At 29.8% G+C, this 21,391-nt stretch overlaps 1 protein-coding gene across 1 annotated transcript; it reads left to right on the plus strand.

The window, feature by feature from the left end:
• The first annotated feature begins 3,092 nt into the window (after nucleotides 1-3,092).
• On the plus strand, nucleotides 3,093-5,464 carry LOC8276579 (glutathione S-transferase F11). Its single transcript, XM_002532928.4, has 3 exons — nucleotides 3,093-3,369; nucleotides 4,264-4,312; nucleotides 4,833-5,464. The coding sequence occupies exons 1-3, from the start codon at nucleotides 3,223-3,225 to the stop codon at nucleotides 5,279-5,281; spliced, it is 645 nt and encodes a 214-aa protein (XP_002532974.2). The 5' UTR covers nucleotides 3,093-3,222; the 3' UTR covers nucleotides 5,282-5,464.
• The last annotated feature ends 15,927 nt before the right edge of the window (nucleotides 5,465-21,391 follow it).

A 21,391-nucleotide genomic window follows, 5' to 3' on the forward strand; every position in this document is an offset into this window, starting at 1 on the left:
TTGAGTGCAGATTATTAGAAGTTGTAGTCTGAAAAGTTTAAAAGGTTCATTGCTGGTTGGAACTGCAAATTGAAGCATTAAAAGTAATAGTGTGCATGTTTGACACATTCTTCGACAGGATACTTGAATTGCTTGACCTGTGTTTTCTTTTTGTTGAATTATTTTATAATTTTTAATTTCCAGAACGGGCCAAGATGCTTCTAAAATGTATTTAACACTCTGTTAGAATGCGTTTTTAGAACATTGGGAGAAAATTTGAAAATTTAAAATTTAGATCAAAATGCAATTTGACATCTAAATTTATTGGTAATTCATTAAATTTGGTTTTCCAATCTTTATTGATTCAAACTTTTTATATCAGACCAATTATTAAATAAAACTACAAGAAATCAAAACACAAGCAATTGAAGATTCATTATAATTATTAAAATAAATAAAAATATCATTATATTTCGTTACAATTATTATTTAAATTTAAATCTTATATTTTATGTTGTAAGGGTAATAAATCTATTTTTCTTTTTCATTATATGAAACCCCTAATTGAACAAGATAATTGCATAGCAATGGGTGATCATGCAAAGTTCCTTCATCCCCAGCTCTGTCTAAATTTTCTTTACTTGGCCTATCTGTAATAAGCTTAGTCTACCCAACTTTTGGAGGATAACATCCTATTAGTGATATCATCTTTTTGTTATGATTATGAACTTAATATGCCTATTAAGATACCAACCTTTGAAGTTAACATATATATATATATATATATATATATATATATATATATATATATATATATATATATATATATATATATATATATATATATATATATAATTCATACGTTTTTGAATTTAAAATTGTGGATTACTATAAAAATTTATATTGAGTTCGAAATCAAAACTCTTTTTATTTGAATCTCAAAAATCATAGATATGTTGATAACTCTATCAATATTTAAATTGTATGTTACACTAAAATTTTATTAAAAATATTTTAGTAAGAAAATGATCAAAAATATTGAATTTCTTAATTTTTGTATAAGTTAAAAATGATTTATCAAAATTGGACGGAGAAAGTAACTAAACTTACTCTGCCTTGGTTATGAATTTTGATGACAAGCTAATCAAAGCATAAAAGACTTTCTTTTTTTTTTTTTTGACAACAATTCATGTTAAAAATTATTTTTTATTTATTAATATCATACCCTCTCCATTCCATATTAGCCGTATTTTTTTTAAATAAAAAAATTTTAATTGTTACTTTTATATATCTAATGCAATATTAATATTTTCTTCCTATTTTATCCTTGTACTGGAATAGACATATAATAAATATTACAATATCTATATAAGGATAATTTAATTTTATTCTTAATTATTTTTTTCTATAATTAAATCTATTTATTTTAATTTAATTCTTAGTGTGGAATTAAGAACATATTAATAAGAAAAATTATAAATACCTTTTTGAGGTTTGCCTTATTGCACTTTGGTCTTGTGTTTTCTCATAATTACACTTTTCATCCTTCACATTCATGTACATTCTATTAGTTAACTGTTACTTCAAAGTATTCAACAAATCGATCAAAATCACTGAAGTGTCGTTTCTATCAATGATTAAGGTGTTTTACAGCACAAATATTAAAGACCAACCTGTTATAAAAAATGAAAAGTTAAGAGATCAAATTGAAAAGTATTGTTATAAAAATTATGAAATAAAAAAAAAATTATAAGGGTCAAGATAATACTTTATAAAGATTTTAATTTTTTAAAAGGAAATTAGAGTCAAAAAGATATTTTACTAAATTAGGACTTAAAAGGTTATCTTAAAAAGAAAAGCTGACGTGGTAATAGCTGATGTGGTTATCTTAAAAGGTTATTAAAAGGTTTCTTTAACTTTTAATAAGTATGTGTTACACATGTGCTATATAATCAATTAGGTGTTTAATTTCGAATGTGTTTAAGTGAAATTTATAAAATTTATGTGACGTTTATGTACTTTGAATGAAGTGAAAGTTAATATAGAATTTTATTTAATTAAATTTATATGGAATTGGTTATAGTTAAACTAAATTCTAATAAAATAGGTAGGATTTTTAAATAATTATATATTATGAAGTTAATATGTTTTATAACACCAAAATATTTCTTTTAACTTAATTATTTCTATTTTGCTTTTTCTTTCATGCCTATTTCTCAAATGAAATGAATTTTTTTATAAATTTCAATCAAATATAACATTAGATTCAATTAATTATAAGAGCAGTTTTATAAATTGATTTATATACTCTGAAAACGGAAGCGATTTGAATCAGAGATTAATTACCAATTGTATAATGTAAGCATAAACAAAAAATATCTTTGATTTCATAATCAAATTTTTATTTTGATGTAGAAAAAATCAAGAGAGAAAATTTTCCTTTTTTTGTGTTGACTTTTCAAACATAAGTAGAAATTTTCTTTCTTTTTATTTATTTATTTCTCTTTACATAGAGAATTTTTCTATGAAATTTCTATTTGGAAGTTATATGGTAACTACCATTTGATAGTTATTTGTACTCTTTAATTTAGATATTCATATCCATCCATTAGGAGCGGACTCAATCCAAAATTTAATAATTTGTTATCGATTTAATAAATAAACTTGTCTAATAGGTAAATAGTAAAATATAAAATGCTACTTAAATATTCTATATACATACACGTACCGATTATTTATTATACCAAATAAAATATTTTGACAGGAATAAAAGTTCGTTGACTAGTGTTGATGGGCGACACTGAAGAACAATAGCCTAATGTTCTTCCACCCACCATTTTGAGTATTTATTGGCTTGTGCCAACCCCCATAGTGAAGCAACTCACCCAGTCAGTTTCTTATCAGTCCCTGTGATGGTCTTATTGTGAGTAAATTAAAGATATGGTAATTTAACTATTAATCTAATCTTACTGCAACCATCATTACTTTATATTATATTATATTATATATATATATATATATATATATATATATATATATTCTGCTCTGACCAGACAATAGGATATGGCAGTTTTTGCATCATGGAATGGAGGATGGAGGGGGTTGGGTTGATAATTGACATGGGGGTTAAAATATATCAACGTTTCTTTTTTCTTTCTGCTATAAAAGTAAGGGTGTTGATCCTAATTGGCCAAGAAAAGGCCTAGGACCTGAAAAACTTTTCTTGTTTTGAGGCTAGAGAAGATGGTAGTTAAAGTGTATGGTTCAGTGCATGCTGCTTGCCCACAAAGGGTATTGGCTTGCCTTTTGGAGAAAGATGTTGAATTCGAAATTGTTCATGTTGATCTTGATTCTGGAGAGCATAAGCGATCTGAATTCCTTCTCAAACAGGTCCTTTTTCTTTTCTTCTTTTCTTCTTTTCTTTCTTTTGCATATATATGAGATTTTTCTTCATACATTCTTCTTGAATTATTATTTTCCTTACAATCAAATTTCCCAACAGTTACAGTGAAACAATGTGTCCTTAAGTCATTTGGCATATGATAAAACTGAAAATTAAATATAAAATTTAAGTGTTGAATTTTAAAAGATGAATGTAATAAATGCTGAATTTTTTAAATAATAAATCTTATCTATTAAAAATTTATTGAACATATATCATATACTGTAATATGAATTTTTAAGATTTAGCTATTAAGTATATATTTGAAATTATATTAAAAATTTAAACATTAAAAATTATAATCATATAATGAAAATAATTTTAAATTAATTTAAGAACATGTTAAAAATACGAAAGTCAAATAAATATTTTTTTGGTTAATTAGTCAGAAATGAAAGATATAATAAATGTATAGATGTCACTCCACTGAAAAGTTATAGAGAAATTAATAACTTAGTATTTTAAGTATAAATTAAGTTAACTATTTTAACTTACTATTTAAGTGATTTTAGACTTGAATGAAAATTTTAAGTTGAGTCTATATTGTTATCAAAGCATATTAAAATTAATAAATTCTAAAAAATTTAAAATGAAGTTGGATTATCAAATAGTCTTGTAGTTATCAAAAAACTTACTTCGTAATATAGAAGCTTATGAACAACAGTACATTTCTTTATGAAATTTTAAAGTAATTTTTCTTTTTTGTTCAAATGAAAAGGTGACTTGGTGAAAAATTGCAAATTCATGTTGGTATCTAAAGAGTGATTCTTGTAAGCTAAAAACAATCCGATAGCTGCATATTTATTGCTTTTTCTGATATCATTTTCTGTTTCTAATACTAGCCATTTGGGCAAGTCCCGGTGGTAGAGGATGGAAATTTTCAGCTTTTTGGTAAGAATCCTAACCCTTTAATTTTCTTCCCAATCTGACAATCACCCAGTCTCTTCTCTGGAAAGTTCCATCTCCTTCGAGAATAAATAGAACATTCCGGTTTTGTGATTTGAACCCGAATGTCTCAAACTATCATTTTGGCATTGAAGGCAGAATTTTCTTTGGAAGAAAATTTACCAATTAAGGGTCTGATTATTATGGCTAATACAGAAAATTCAATAATGTTTGCAAACAATATTCTTATTACACTTAGATATTTAGTTCAAATGACAAAAACATTAGCTGTTAAGAGATGAGAGTCCATATTATTACACTTAGACATATAGTTCAAACGACAAAAACATTAGCTTTTAAAAGATGGGAGTCCATATTAGGTAAATTTTACTTTTATGGTAAGTATAAAAGGATTGCATGAACCGGGAAAAAAGAAAACATATTTATCAAACAACTATGCCAATGCCAAATGAAAACCCAACTTCTAACACAGTTGTCTTCACTTGTTTTGAAAATTGTCCACAAGAATCGAGAGCCATAGCAAGGTACTACGCAACGAAATATGCAGATCGTGGGGCAAACCTTCTAGGAACAACACTGGAAGAGAGAGCAATAGTGGACCAATGGCTCGAAGTAGAAGCACACAACTTCAACGAATTGGTGTACAACCTGGTGCTTCAACTAGTGATCTTTCCGCGAATGGGACAGCCAGGGGACCTAAAATTAGTCCACAACTGCGAGCAAAAATTAGAGAAGGTGTTCGACATCTACGAGAAGAGATTGTCCAAGACCAAATACCTTGCTGGAGATTACTTCACACTTGCTGATTTAAGCCATTTGCCTGCCATTAGATACCTTGTCAATGATGCTGGATTAGGGCATTTGGTGACAGATAGGGAGAAAGTGAACGCCTGGTGGGAGGATATTTCTAGCCGTCCGGCTTGGAAAAAGTTAATGAAACTTGCTGGTTATTAGTTTCTTTATAATATGTATTTTCTGTATGGTGTTTCATGGTTTGTTTGCTCTTTAGTTCTATGAGTCTCGAAACCAAAGACTGGTAGTTATTAAGTATGTACTATTCATCGCTTTAATGTTTAGTCCAACAAACCTTTGATCTAAATAATTTTATTTTTCTACTTCAATCATTTTATTTTTTTATTCTTTTCAATTATTATTGTTGTTAGACTTAATTGTGAAAAAAACTTATATTTTGTCGTTGTTATCAAATCTAAAAGATAAGTTTTAAAATTTTTTAGCATTATATTTTAAAATTAATTTCAATTTATCAACCAAATTTATTGAAATGATATAACAAAAAAGAGTTGAGTCAATGTTAGAATTGTTGACTTATCTTATTACTATAATATTATTGTTTGAATATATAAAATTAATTTTTATTTTATGTTCTTAATTTTGAGTTTCATTAATTTTATGCACGAACTTATATTTCTATATAATTTTCAACTTTAGGAGCTAACCTCATAATCTAGTGAGCTAAAATGCTTTTAAGCAAAATTCAACGAAATTTTATTTCTTTTGGTGAAAGACTTCCTTTTTCATTCATATTACATAACGAAAACAAAGTTCTTTTATAAAGAGCTTAAGACCATCAAAAGACCATACTTAAGCTACCTAATCAGCTATGCTGAACCTTAACTTACATATTACATAATCTCACTTTAAGTTTACAACCATAATATATCTCGAGATAATTATACTACTGGTCACTTAATTCTATATTAAATTTTATTTTGGTTATATTTTTTTATTTTATTAAGTCATTTAATTTTAAATTGGTTAACATATTTGTCACTTATCTAAATTCTAGTACTTTAATTTGTTAAAATAATGACATGCCTAAAACATCCAATGTTAGACTAACACATATTTTAGAAAATTAACAAGTTTTCTTTTTAAACTAAAAAAAATATAATAATAATAATAATAAACAAGAAAGCAAGAAAGTGAAAAATAAAAAAAGCGAAGAGTATCCAACCAACAAATTAGTAATGTTTTTGTACTTTTTTGTATTTAAGCTATCATTTCGATTAAAATGCATAAATGGTGCTAAGTTATATGGTTATTATATCCATTCGGTACCACAACTGAATAATCACAAAAAATAGTACCCCAACTGACCAACAATGACTTAAGTTGTGGTAGCTAGATTCTCTCACTAACTACCATATCACCTATTATTTGGACATAACTAATCCTAATTATATGTTGAACATTCTCTTAGCTCTTCTATCTTGAACTCACACCTGGCAATTATGTTTAGGGGATTAGAATTTTTAGACATACTAGGATTAATTATGTACAAGTTAATGGTGATGTGGAATCTAAAAAAGAATATGGTTGCCATATCAACATAAAACGACCAGAAAGTATAAAGCTATCCTCACCTGATTCATTAATAGTGACTTAGGGTACCATTTTGTGTGATTATTGAGTTGAGCTACTAAATGGATATAAGAGACATAGTTATGATATCATTTATGCTTTATACCCCTATCATTTCCTTTCTATTTCTAACATGTTCACATGTCTATTTGAGGATGTGTGATTAGTTTCTATTTGGTGCAAGAACTTTAATATCAAATAAGTGCCTAACCACCAAATCAATTAAATCTTAATGCTAATGTAAAATAATGAGTATGTAGAATTTATAATATATGATTGTATTTTCTCCTAGTTGTCTATTACTTTAGTCCACTGAAATCAATTTTGGAGAATTAGAATTCAATATTTCGCTTCAAAGCTTCAGAATTAGGGATTTTATTTTATAGAATTAGAGATTTTATGTTGTAGATTTAAGAGATATAGAGATTTATTTTCCAATGAATAAGCCACCAGATTTTAAATGAGTGACCAATCTATTACTCAACTTAAAGTTAAATGACTGTAATGAAACAAAAAAAGTTATATGACCAAAATAAACTTAGTGCAAGTTAAATGACCATTAGTATAATTATCCCAATATATCCCTCAAAATAAGCAAAAAGTGACTTAATAAGATTACATATACTTAAAGTATCAAAGCAAAATATCAACTGCATCATCCCTCCTCTTGGAGACTTTTCTTTGAGACTCCAAGCATTTCCCTTAAAACTTCAAACTTCATCCTTGGTAATGCCATAGTTAAAATGTCTACCAACTGCTCTTTTGAATTGCAATGCATCACTTTAACTTCACTGTTCTTTTCAGCTTGCCTAATTGCATGATATTTTACATTTACATCTTAGTCCTTCCATATTGAATTGGATTCTTTGCCATATAGATAGCTGATTTGTTGTCTCACATGATTACAATAGCTCCTACTTGATCCAATCCCATATCTAATAAGATTTTCCTAAGCCAAATTACTTGGTTCATAGCAGCAACAACTGTAACATATTCTGCTTCTACAGAAGATTAGGCAACAATTTCTTGCTTCTCTGAGTTCCATAGCACACACAAGAGCTAAAGGAAAAAAGTGTACCCCGATGTACTCTTTATATCATCCAAGTTTCCAATCCAGTCACTATCTATAAACCCTTGCAATTTCCCATTTTCAACCTTCATAAACCATATGCCATAGTCTGTAGTGCCCTTAAGGTACTTGAGAACCCCTTAGCTGCTCCAAAATGAGCTTGACTTAGAGTTTGCATAAACCTTGAGAGCATGCTAGTAGAAAATATTAGATCAAGTTTAGTGGCAGTAATATACAATAAATTACCAATTACACTTTTATACATAGATGAATCAACTTTGCTTTCACCATAAATTTGGACTTCTCATTTTGAACCAAAGGAGTAGGGGGGGGGGGTTAATTTGTATTTCTCTATTTTAAACTTTCTAAAAATGTTAAGAGCATACTTCTTCTAAGAAATGAAGATTCCTACCTTATTTTGATAGATCTCCATTCCAAGGAAGTACTTCATCATCCCCAAATTAGAAATTTCAAATTCCTTCTCCATTTCACCTTTGAATTAATAAAGTAAAGCACTATCAGTACAAGTTACTAATAAATCATCAACACATAAGGAAATAATCAGTTCTTGCCCACTTTGAAGCCTTTTTACATATAAAGTTGCTTCATTCTCACTCCTCCTAAAGCCTTGATTTGTGAAATGAGCATCAATCTTGTTGTACTAGACTCTAGGAGCCTGTTTTAGCCCATAAAGAGCTTTATGCACCTTGTAAACATTATCTTCTTTGCCTACAATAATAAAACCTTCACTTTGATCAATATAAATTTCTTCCATCAACTCTCCATTCAAGAAAGTTGACTTCACATCTAGATAAAATACTTTCCATTCCATTTGACCTGATGGTATCATGCCTAGCTACTAGTGCAAAAATGTCATCACAATCAACATTAGGAAGTTGAGCATACCCTTTACTACCTTGGATCTTTAAATTGAACCATCGAGATTGACTTTAGTTCTATAAGGCTTCTCAATTAGCTCCCAAGTCTTTTTTTCTTTTGAATTATCTTAATTTTCACTTCATTTCATCAATTCACACTTTATACTTTGCAGCTCTAGTGTAGGTAGTTGGTTCCATGATTGCAATGTTGCACCTTTCATAAATCTCAAAGAGAGATTTAGTTTTGAGCATTGGTTGTTCTTCTTCATTTATGCTTAAAATGTCATCATTGAATTAAGAACTTAAAGTTTGATTTTCATTCCCGCAAGCTTATGTTCCATGATTTCCTAGTAAAGATTCTATCATAGAAGTACCACCAACATCCTTTTCTACCACAATTTTCTCCCAATTTCATAAAGCACCTTTATCAACTCTGATGTCTCTACTGATAGTAATCTACTTAGTTTGAAGACTATATATTTTGTAGCCCTTAGATTATGTAGCATACCCCAGAAATATTCCTATTTTTGCCTTGTCATCCAGCTTACTCCTTTTCATTGATGGAACATGAACATAGTAAATGGAGCTAAATACTTTCAGATGCTTTATTGTTGGCTTTTTTTCACTCCATTGTTCTCTAGTGCCCTCGTTGGAGGCATATTTAGTAAGTACACGACAGTGTACATAGCTTCAGCCAAAATGATTAAGGCAACTTCTTTTCAAGCATCAAGCACCTTACTATTTCAACTACCGTTCTATTCTTTCTTTCTAATACACCATTTTGTTCTAGCGTATAACTCATTGTTAGTTGATGCTCAATCCCCATTTGTTCGCAAAACTGATTAAATTTAGTTAATGTATATTCCTTGCCATTATCTAATCTCAAAGTCTTAAGCTTGCATTCATTCAAAGGTAAACACAGAAAACACCTCGGATTTATTGCTCAAGAAAAACACCCATATTATCCTTGTCAAATCATAAATAAAGAGAATAAAATGCTTGCTTTTATTCATGCTTTCAGTTCTCACGCACATTAGAATGCACCAGTTTAAGTTTTTTCTTTTGCTCTATGAGATTGATTCAAAGGAAATGCTTGTCTGTGCATGTTTCCTTTTCGGCATGAGTCACACACATCATCAGACACAATAATATCAAGAAAATCTTTATTCAAGCCTTCGCATGTAAAGACTTAAGTGAATTTAAACTCACATGCCCATTTTTCCTATACCATATTAAGGTTTCATCGTGTTTGACAACATATGCACAATCATTTATAATATTCCACCTCAAAGTAAAACTTGTATTAACCATTTATACTTTAGCAACTTCGTTATCATTTGAATAATAAATATAATACTTTTTACCTTTAAAGAACAAGGCATGCCCATTTTTTAGCATCTATGGAATAATGAGTAGATTTTAACTCAAATCAGGTATGTACAACACATCATGGATTATTTTAGTACCCTTATTTGTCACCATTAATAACACCTTTTCCTTGTGCATGAACCACTTCAATAATGCCAAGTCTAACCCTTGTTTTGATTAATCTATTCAAATGACTAAAGAAATTGTCATTCTGTAGGGTCAATTGATCTTTATTTTGATCATAACACCCAAATTAAGTATTGCTAACTTTATGTTTGAGTGTCTAATTAACAGTGCATTAAGGATTCAAATACTAGACAAGATTGCCTTAAGCTTTCAAGCAAGGATTGTAAAAAGTCCCGTACAATGCGAGAGCGCTTTTCATATAGTCAAAGTTGACCATCGACTTGGAAGAACCTTCTAGAAAGCCCCCAAGAATGAAGAGACACCTGGTAGTTAATGAGTCAACTCCTCTAGAAGTGCAAGGGTGGCTTAATTTGAGGCAAAAGCTCTAACGTGACAGAAGATTATGCGATGAGAAGTACAAAGGCTCTTCGGAGCATGCCTAAGCCAAGCGCAAGTGCGATATCATGGCGTGGGGGCAATTTTCTTAGTTAATGCAATGTCAGTGATCATTGCAACTTTAGCCACCAAGACAGACCGTTGGAGTCCCCACAACTCTTTTCAGAAATCACAAGGCCAATTTTTTAGGCAGAAAGCTATTTTTTGCCAAATCATCAAATTTGAATTAAATGAGCTTTGATCCTTTATAATGTCTCTAATAGGTTGGTATGTGTATAAATACCCCTCATAAAGACTTAAGCAAAATGTGTATGAATTTTTTATACCCTACCTCTTGCAAATTTATATCTCAATCTTCTACACTTAATTTCTTTCTTTATAAAGTGCATTAAGTTGAATCTATATATTCAACTAAACTAAAAAGGGTTGTTGTGTGAACCTAGGTATTAAAAATATAAGGAATTGGTTGTTGTGTAACCATTAATACTCAAATCTTAAGAGACTTAGTGAAAAATTAGTTCACTAAGGAAGAGGTATAGTGTTCGCCTTGGAAAACACCAAGTTATTTGGTGAACTTGTAAAAACCCAAAGGTTGTAATCATAGAGATTGTAGTAGAATATCAAGTGTGATCTTAAGGAGTGGACGTAGGAAAGGTTATTCACAAACTACTATAAACCTTTATGTCAATCTCTCTAACACAGGCTTTTAATTTTGTTGATAATAATGAGAGGGTCTAAATTTTGGCATATTGATAATGGATGCCCAAGGCACATGACAGGAGACAAAAGCATCTTTGTGAATGTCAAGAAAAAATGATGAAGGCAAAGTCACATGTGGTAATGATACCAAGGGTAAGGTAATTAACATTGGTTCCATTGATAAGGATGACCAATCTTTTATTGATGATGTTTTTCTAGTTGATAGGTTAAGGCATAATTTTTTGAGTGTAAGTCGATTGTGAGACAAAAGTGACAAAGTCAATTTTAACTCTAATGGATACTATGTCATTACCCTAGTGGATGACAAAGTAGTTTTTAAAGAAGAAAGAAGTGGAAATACCTACTTAATTAACCTACACAAAGTTGTTAATCAATCTTTCAAGTGTTTTGTGTCTATTAGTGATAAATCTTGGCTATGGTATAGAAGAATTGGTCATGAAAATATGGAGCTTCTACACAAATTAGTCAAAGAAGAGTTAATAAATAGATTTCCTAAAGTGAAGTTCATAAAGGACAAGCCTTGTAAGCCATGTCAAATGAGAAAACAACATATATCATCCTTCAAATCAAAGAACATTATAAGTACTTCTAAACCACTCCAACTACTACATATGGATCAACTAGAGTAGCTAGTTTGGGTGGAAAGTCATGTGCATTTGTAATTGTTGATAACTATTTTAGATTTACTTAGATTAATTTCCTTGCTCATAAGAATGAAGCTTTTAATGTTCTCAAATCTTTTGCAAAACGTGTTCAAAATGAAAAATGATATTTGATTTCTTCAATAAGGAGTAATCATGAAAAAAATTTGAAAATGATCTCTTTAAAACTCTTTGTAAAGATTGAGATTTCTCATAATTTTTATCTTCTAGGATACCATAAAGAAATGGAGTTGTGGAGAGAAAAAATAGAACATTAATGGAAATAGCTAGGACAATGCTCAATGAATTTAAACTAGTTGTTATGTTGCAGATAGAATTTTCAAAGGACCTTTATTAAATAAAACCTCTTATGAGTTTTGGAATGGAAAAAAGCCTAAGGTTTCATAATTTAGAGTATTTGGATGCAAATGCTACATTTTAAATACTAGAAAAATCCTAGAAAATTTGACTCCAAAACTGATATAGGAATTTTCCTAGACTATTCCACATCAAGCAAAGCTTATAGTCTTTAACAAATGTTCTTTAGTAGTTGAAAAGTCTATGAATGTCATTTTTAAGAATAAAAAAGTTTGATCTTGGGAAAGATACTTGTGTAAATGATCTTGTAGGTGCATTTAAGAAGCTTAAAATCAATCTTGTTGATCTATCAAAGGGGATTGAAGAATTCATTGAGGATAATCAAGAAAACTAACAAAGTCATGATGCATCTCAAGAAGCCCAAATGTTGGAGAACTCATAAAGTCTTCCCAAAGTGTGAAACTTCAAGAAAGATCACCCACCTACTCAAGTTATTGCAGACTTATCAAAAAGTGTAAATACTCATTCTAAAATTGTGGCTTTAAATAATCTAGCATTTGTTTCTCAATTTGAGCGAATGACCATTGAGGCTTTAAATGATGATAGTTAGGTGATTGCTATGCAAGATGAACTCAATAAAGTTGAGAAAAATAAAGTATGGAAACTTATTCCTAGACCTAAGGACTGCCAAATTATTAGGTGTAAATAGATTTTTAGAAAAAGTTAGATGAGCAAGGCTCTATCACTAGGAAGAAAGCTAGATTGGTTGTAAAAGGTTATAATCAATAGGAAGACATAGACCTTTGCTCCAGTTGTTAGATTAGAAGCTATAAGAATTATTTTAATATATGTATGTCACAAGAATTTTAAATTATTTCAAATGAATGTGAAAAATACATTTTTAAATAGTTTCATTGAGGAGGAAGTTTATGTTGAACAACCTCTCAGTTTTCAAGATTATAAATCTCCAACTTATATCTTTAAATTGTCTAAAGCCTTATATGGTTTAAAACAAGTTCATAGAGTTTGGTATGAAACTCTTAGTTCCTTTTTTAATTAAAAATATATTTTCTAAAGAAAAAGTAGACACTACTTTGTTTGTAAATAAATATAAATATAATACTCTCATTGTACAAATTTATGTTGATGATATTGTGTTTGGTGCTACTAATGAATTGCTTTGTAAGGATTTTTACTAAGTGCATGACTAGGGAATTTGAGATGAGCATAATGAGAGAGATCAAATTATTTCTTAGTCTCCAAATTAAGCAAAACAAGGAATGAGTATTTATTAACCAATCCAAATACATAGAAGAACTCTTGAAGAAATTTAAGATGGATGGCTGAAAAGTAGCTAAGACTCTCATGAGTATCACAATAAAATTGGAAAAAGATGAGATGGGTAAGAGTGTAAATGAAAAGCTGTATAGAGGTATGGTCGATTCTCTTTTATATTTAACCATCTCTAGACCTTATATCATGCGTAGTGTGTGTTTATGTGCTATATTTTAATCATGTCATGAAGAGTATAATTTTATATGTCGTCAAAAGAATTTTAGAGTATTTACATGGCACATTGCATTTAGGACTATGGTATCTTAGAGAATCATCTTTTGACATAATAGGTTATTCAAATGCCGATTATGCGGGAAGTCTCTTAGATAGAAAGAACACTTCTGGAACTTGTCATATTTTAGGTGAATTCTTAGTGTTTTGGTTCAGCAAGAAACAAGTTTCAGTTGCTCTCTCCATCACGAAAGCTGAATAAATGGCAACAAGATGTTGTTGCACTCATATCTTTAGATGAAACAACAATTAAGAGATTATGGGAGATAAGTTGATCACATTCTCATTAAATGTGACAACACTAGTGCTATAAATCTCTCTAAGAACCCCATTCAGTACTCTAGAAGTAACCAACTTATCGATATCTTCACAAAGCCCTTAAATAAAAAGATATTAAGTTAAATTAAAAGAGAATTATGAATGACTGATAGAAGTACTCTAGCTTAGTTTTATTTATTTTTGGTCTTCTAATTCTCAAAGCGTGAAATATTTGTTAAATGTTTTTATGTGTTATACTTGCTCTACTTGTGTTATCAATCCATTAAATGTTTTGTTATCATCAAAACTTAAATGATTAGTTTCTTGGTGCTAACAATTTTTTTATCTCAAAAGTGAATTTTTTTATTTATACAATTGTTTACTTTAGTTTTTATTTTGGTAGAAATTAATGACAATTACAATTGTCATTTTGATCGTTTAATGTTTACTCAAATGCTCGTTTTAATATTGTTTGTTTTACTAATATTATTATAACAAGATGCTTCTATTTGTATATTGAGATAATTGGGGAGTTTTAACTCATTTTGAGAATTCAAGTTACAAAAGAGAGGCTGAGTCAAATGCATAGGATTTGTACATAAGGATGGCAAGATGGGTTTGATAGGGTACCCGATTTGACTAAATTCTAATTGGATGAGTTTTAGTAATTATAAAAGGATTTAGAACAAATTTGGTTTTGAATTTTAATGTACGTAAAATACACACATCTAAATGAGATTTTTAAGATTGATTTTATGGATATTTGGATGTGAATTGGTCCCAACACTCACTCTATGCGTCTGTTTGTGTGCATTAGGTTCAAAAGAAGTCAAAGAATGATAAAGGGAAGAATTGGAGTATAATTGGACGTCAAAGCTGCCGAAACAAGCTAAGTGCGAGCATGAGGAAGCTGAACATGGCCGTGTTGGTTTCAACACTGGCCATGTTCCCAATACGGGCACCAACACGGCCGTTTTGGATGCATTAGACATCAAAGAAGAAGAGGCGTTAGGGAGCACGACCACAGAGAGTAACACAGTCAGGAATACCAAACCATGTTCCCAATATGGCCAGGAACACGGCCGTGTTGGCGGCGACAGGAGGAATTAATTAAAAGAAAGAAGAGCGGGGGGAGAACGTCCAAAACCCTAACTTTTCTCTCCCTAAGGGTTTTCTGAGCTGAAACCAAGGGAAAAGGAGACTTGGATCAAGGTTTCAATCAGATTCCCTTTAAAAATTGAAGATTGGGCGAGGTTCGTTGATTGATTTTCAAATCGAGTAAGAGGAACAAGAATCGATTCAATTCAAGCAAGAGGAATTGGGGCTGTTTACTCTCATCCAATGGTGTAATCGGGTTTCTCTACCTTTACTCATTGTTGTAATTGAATTTTTATGGATTTTGATAATGAATATGATTATCTAGATTGATTAAATCCATTGGAATTTCTTTACTATGTTGGCTTAGTATTATATTGTTGGATTGTTTGGGTTAGTTTTATATTCTTCTTGCTTTCAGTATTAATAAGATAATGTATTATTCATGAGACGTTGTGAATTATGTGTTTAAATTGCTTTGTATGATTGAGAAGTCCATTTGGCAATTGGAATTTTGAATAGCAAGAACTGGTTAATAATCGCTTAGAGATGAGGATAATTAACTAGCCGGATTAAGAATTAACAAAGCTTAATAGAGGCGGATTAAAGCTTAATGCTAATTTAAGAATCAATCATTAGGAAGAGATTCCAACTTTAGGTTATTAGGTTTAGGAATTCGGTTATCTCGAGAGAGAAACCGAATTCGGTTAAGAATTCGTCCACGGGTAGCATAATTAGACTCACCAATTCTTTATCTTTTGTTTGATTGCCAACTAGTTTAAGTTCCCTTTGGGTTTGCTTTCTTGTCTTGGTTATTTTATTTATCAATTACTCTTGCATCTCCCTTAGAACGTAGCTTGTAGCTATTTATTAGTTTAGAAATTATTCATCACTCATTTTAGGTTAATATAACAAAGAATAAAGGAGTAACTTTGGGCTTTCACTTTCCCAAGGAATACGACCTTGATACTCGCCATTAGTGCTAGACTGCATCGATAGGTACACTGCCTTAGATTGTAGCTAACACAGTAGCACGCATCAAATTTTAATAGTTATTTCGGGCTCAAATTCAACTCCTTTAATACATGTCACCCGAACCTGATTATGTCAATAGGTAAAAGTATATAGTGATGGAAAACCTAGTGCTACTACAAGCCAATCCAAGCAAGATCCCCTTTACATGAGAAGTGGACCAATCACAAGAGCAAGAGCCATGAAGCTTAAGGATGCAATAGCTATAACAGATCGTATGGTGGGCCATAAATTGGGAGAATTTGCACCTACTCTAAATTTCCGAGGACATGCAAAAAATGATAATAAATCTCGTCGTTAATTCGTTAATCTTAATTCCTAAATAATTAATATTTAAAATTAATAAAATGAATATTTCATTTTAAATTTAAATAAATATTTAAATAAATATTTTAATTTTATTATAATATATAGTATCCTATATATAGATTATTATATTATAATATGAAAGAAATAGATTTCTTTCTATCATACTATCCGTTTTTTTTTATTCTAGTGTATACAGTTGTACTATATAAAGATATAGGCTTAATCTAGATATAAATTAATCTATATCTATAATATCATCTCATATTCATATGTCTAGATATCAATTATCTATATGGAATATCCATAACGTCCCAATTCTATTTCTTCATCTATTTGATTTGTGTTGATTTCAATTAATGTCGAAAGGCAACTCTTACTCTTACTTTTAGGATTCTAATTCCTAGATTTCTGATTATTTAAAATATGAATCCTACCATGTACCGAAATAATAAAATCAATCAAAAGGAATTCTATAAAAAAACTTTTTCAGATTTCAATGAAAAGGATTAGTAAACCCTGCCGATTTTGAACCTTTGAATCATAATATGAAATGAGTCAAATCAATAAGGTATAGCACAAATCCATTTTCTCTAAAATAATAAAACAAATACTAAACTAAGCACTAAGCAAGAAAATATCTTAGTATGCGTAGTATCTCATTGGAGAACTACTATGTCTATCTTATTTTCTATAAAAAATTCACTTAATTTAATCACTTTTAATAACTAATAAAAGAACTGCTTTCGTTTCTCTTTGAACAGAAAAAAGGGGGGGGGGGGCATATATAATTCTGGTAAGAACCAGTTTACCGAATAGAGAATTTAGGAAGAATTGGGTTGGAATAAATTTCCTATCGTTGAAATTTGAAAAAGTTTTTTTATAGAATTCCTTTTGATTGATTTTATTGTTTCGGTACATGGTAGGATTCATATTTTAAATAATCAGAAATCTAGGAATTAGAATCCTAAAAGTAAGAGTAAGAGTTGCCTTTCGACATTAATTGGAATCAACACAAATCAAATAGATGAAGAAATAGAATTGGGACGTTATGGACATTCCATATAGATAATTGATATCTAGACATATGAATATGAGATGATATTATAGATATAGATTAATTTATATCTAGATTAAGCCTATATCTTTATATAGTACAACTATATACACTAGAATAAAAAAAATAGATAGTATGATAGAAAGAAATAGATTTCTTTCTATCATATTATCGGATCTCATAGAATACTGCTAATTCTAGTATGCTCATTTCATTTAAGACTAAAAAAAGGAATCCTTTTCATTTTTTTTCTTCAATCATTGATAAGAACTAAGAAGTGAAAGAAGTCAAGTTTCATTCAAATTAATCACTTTGACTAACCGTTTTTACGTAAATTATAAGTAAAAAAGCAGTAGGAACTAGAATGAACAGGGCAGTAGCAATAAACGCAAGAATATTTACTTTCACAATCTCATCGTTTCTTTTTCTTTACTTCGTAATAACTCGGGATTTAATCCCATAGAGATAATAAATAAAAAATCTTTCGCCTCTAAATTCAATGGGATGAATTCCATCTCGATGATATCGAGTCTGATCATAGCTTTTCTTAGATTTGTTGTTAGTGTTGATGGGATAGAGGTAGATAAAGAAAAGGTAGAGGTTATTTCTTCATTGCTGACACCTAGAAGTGTGAGTGAAGTTAGGTCTTTTCATGGCCTAGCTAGTTTCTATAAGTGGTTTATGAGGGATTTTTTTACCCTTGCCACCCCTTTAACTGAGGTTATTAGGAAGCATGTAGATTTTAAATAGGGAGAAGCACAAGATAGGGCATTTCAGATTTTGAAAGATAAGTTGATTAATGCTCCTTTACTTGCTTTGCCTAATTTTGACTCTACTTTGAGATTGAATGTGATGCTTATAGTGTTGAAATTGGAGTTATATTGATGCACGAGGGTAGGCTGATTGCTTATTTTAGTGAAAAGCTTAGTGGTGCAAGCCTAAACTACCACACTTATGATAAGGAGATGTTTGCATTAGTGCAGGCATAGGACATGTGGCAACATTACTTATTACCCAAGGAGTTCGTGATACATACTAATCATGAAAGCTTGAAGCATTTGAAGGGTCAAAATAAATTGAACAAAAGACATGCAACTTGGAGTTCATTTATAGAAACTTTTCTTTTTTATATGATCAAATATAAGAAGGGTAAGGACAATGTGGTGCTCAATGCACTCTCTAGGAGGTATGCCTTGATTAACACGCTTAATTCTAAATTGGTTGGATTTGAATTGCTTAAAGAACATTATATTAATGATCTTAATTTTGGAATTGTGTATGATGCATGCGAGAATGGAGCTTTTGATAAATACTATAGACATAATACCTACTTGTTTAAGGATAATAGATTATGTGTACCTAATTGTTCTATACACAGGTTATTTTTGAAAGAATCGCATGAGAGAGAGTTGCTGGGGCATTTTAGTGTTGCTAAGACCTTAGATATGTTGCATGAGCACTTTTATTGGTTGAAAATAGAAATTGCTGTTGAGAAATATTATGCCAATTGTGTTGTATGTTTGCATGATAAGTCTAAAAGCAAGTCCCCTTGATTGTATATGCCATTGCTTGTTCCTACTTCATCTTGGATTGATGTTTCTATAGATTTTATTTTAGGATTGCTAAGGTCTATGTATATGGTAATCATAGTATTTATATAGTGGTTGATATGTATAGTAAAATGACATACTTAATTATATGTTATAAAATTGATGATGCATCTCATATTGCTGATTTGTTCTTTAGAGAAGTAGTATGTTTGCATGACATACCTAAGACTATTGCTAGTGATATGGATGCAAAAGTTTTTTTTTCTATTTTTGGAAGACATTGTGACTAAGTTAGGTATTAAACTATTATTTTTCACTGCTTGTCATCCTGAAATGGATTGTCAAATCAAAGAGGTTATTCGGATCTTAAGATAATTATTGTTTGCTATTATAAAAAAGAATATCAAGTCTTGGGAAGATTGCTTGCCTCATATAGAGTTTGCATATAATAGAAGTGCGCATTCATCTACTAATTATAGTCCTTTTGAAGTTGTTTATGGTTTTGATCAACTAACCCTTTTAGATTTATTGCCTTTGCCATTATAAGAGCATGCTAACTTGGATAATTTCAAGAAGGCCGAATATGTTAGGCAACTTCACAACAAGGTAAGGTAGCAAATCGAGAAGCAAAATGAGCAAACCGCACGTCATCACTGCAGGGGCTAAAAATAAGTTGCATTTGAACCTGATGATTAGGTGTGGTTGCATATACACAAAGAGAGATTTTCTCTTCAAAGGCATTCTAAGTTACAAGCAAGAGAAGATGGACCTTTCCAAATGGTTGATAGGATTAACGATAATGCTTATAAAAACTTGATCTTCCAAGTGAGTATAATGTTAGTGCAACCTTTAATGTTTCTGATTTATCTCCTTTTGATTTTCAAGGTGCTAATTCGAGAACAAATTTGCTTGAGAAAGGAGGGAGTGATGGAAGCAAGATCCTCTTTGCATGGAAAATGGACTAATCAAAAGAGCAAGAGCCAAGAAGCTTAAAGTGTAATGACCTTGTTTGTTCAAACTTTAGTGATAATCCACATTATTGAAGAACAAACCTCAAATAAGTCCAATAAGCCGAATTGCTTCTTATTGATCCAAGCTAAGGAAAATGAGCCTTAAGAGGCTTGAATGCTTATTATTTTTTTATTGGGCCGAACCTACTCTTACGTCTTTGCTCTTAAGTAGTTTGGCCATCAAGCCATTTATTACTTTAAAACTCTATTTTTTTAGGACTTTTTTTTATGTTATTTGTTTAGTTAAGGCCTTAGTTAAGATTATTAGGTTTTTGAATAGATGAGGCTGACCCTCGCTTATAGCGTTTCATCCATTAGTTATTTCTAAACCCTAAGTATTCACTATATATATTGAAGGGTCTTATCTTGTAAAACTTTATATTGGATTTTAATCAAGTTGAGAGTGTTCTCCTTCTAAGTTCTTGTTAGAGCATATTGTTTTGAATATTGGAACTTATTTGAATGTTCATTGATAACTAAATGTTCCTTCAATAGATTGTTGTGAGTTCTTAGTTACGTATTCTTTATCTTGTTCTTGATAAATCCTCAAAATATATTGATTATTGGTTCTATTTAATAGATTGTCTAGGATCATATCACATAGTATCCGAATCCAATACTCGATACTCATTTATGTTAAGGGGTATTGGGTGGGTACCTACGAATACCTCTCGTACCTGTTAAGAATATTAATATCTTCATTTTGTTCTGAATGAGATTCGAACTTTAGACCTACCCTCTTGTATCTGTTAAGAATATTTATATCTTCATTTTATTCTGAATGGGATTCAAACTTTAGACCTTTTAAAAAAAATAATGTCCTTTTATCACCAAGCTATTTAAATTTTTTATTAAAATGACATACATATACATTATGTATTTATAAAATAAAATAATAAAGAAATTAATATTGTTAAGTTTTGCTTAAAACTATTTAGTTTTGTTGCATATAAAAATTAAAAATTACTTATTGACAAAAGAATATATTATTTTTAATACTTAGCATTTTTACATTATTAAATTACAATTATTTAACACTAATATTACATTAGTTATATTTATAGATAATCTTTATTAGTATTAGTTTTTTTAACTAATTAATAATAACTTTTTTATTAATTTTTAATAAAATTAACACTGCGTCACACAATACTAAACTGTAAAAAAAATTACAAGATCTTTTTATTATTGAGATAAATCACATATTCATTTTTATACCACCAATCATTTAAGGTATTTTTTTGACATAATATATATATTATATATAATAAAATAATAAGAAAAATTAAAAT

Source organism: Ricinus communis, chromosome 5 (assembly GCF_019578655.1).
Source record: "Ricinus communis isolate WT05 ecotype wild-type chromosome 5, ASM1957865v1, whole genome shotgun sequence".
In the NCBI taxonomy this organism is placed as follows: Eukaryota; Viridiplantae; Streptophyta; class Magnoliopsida; order Malpighiales; family Euphorbiaceae; genus Ricinus; species Ricinus communis.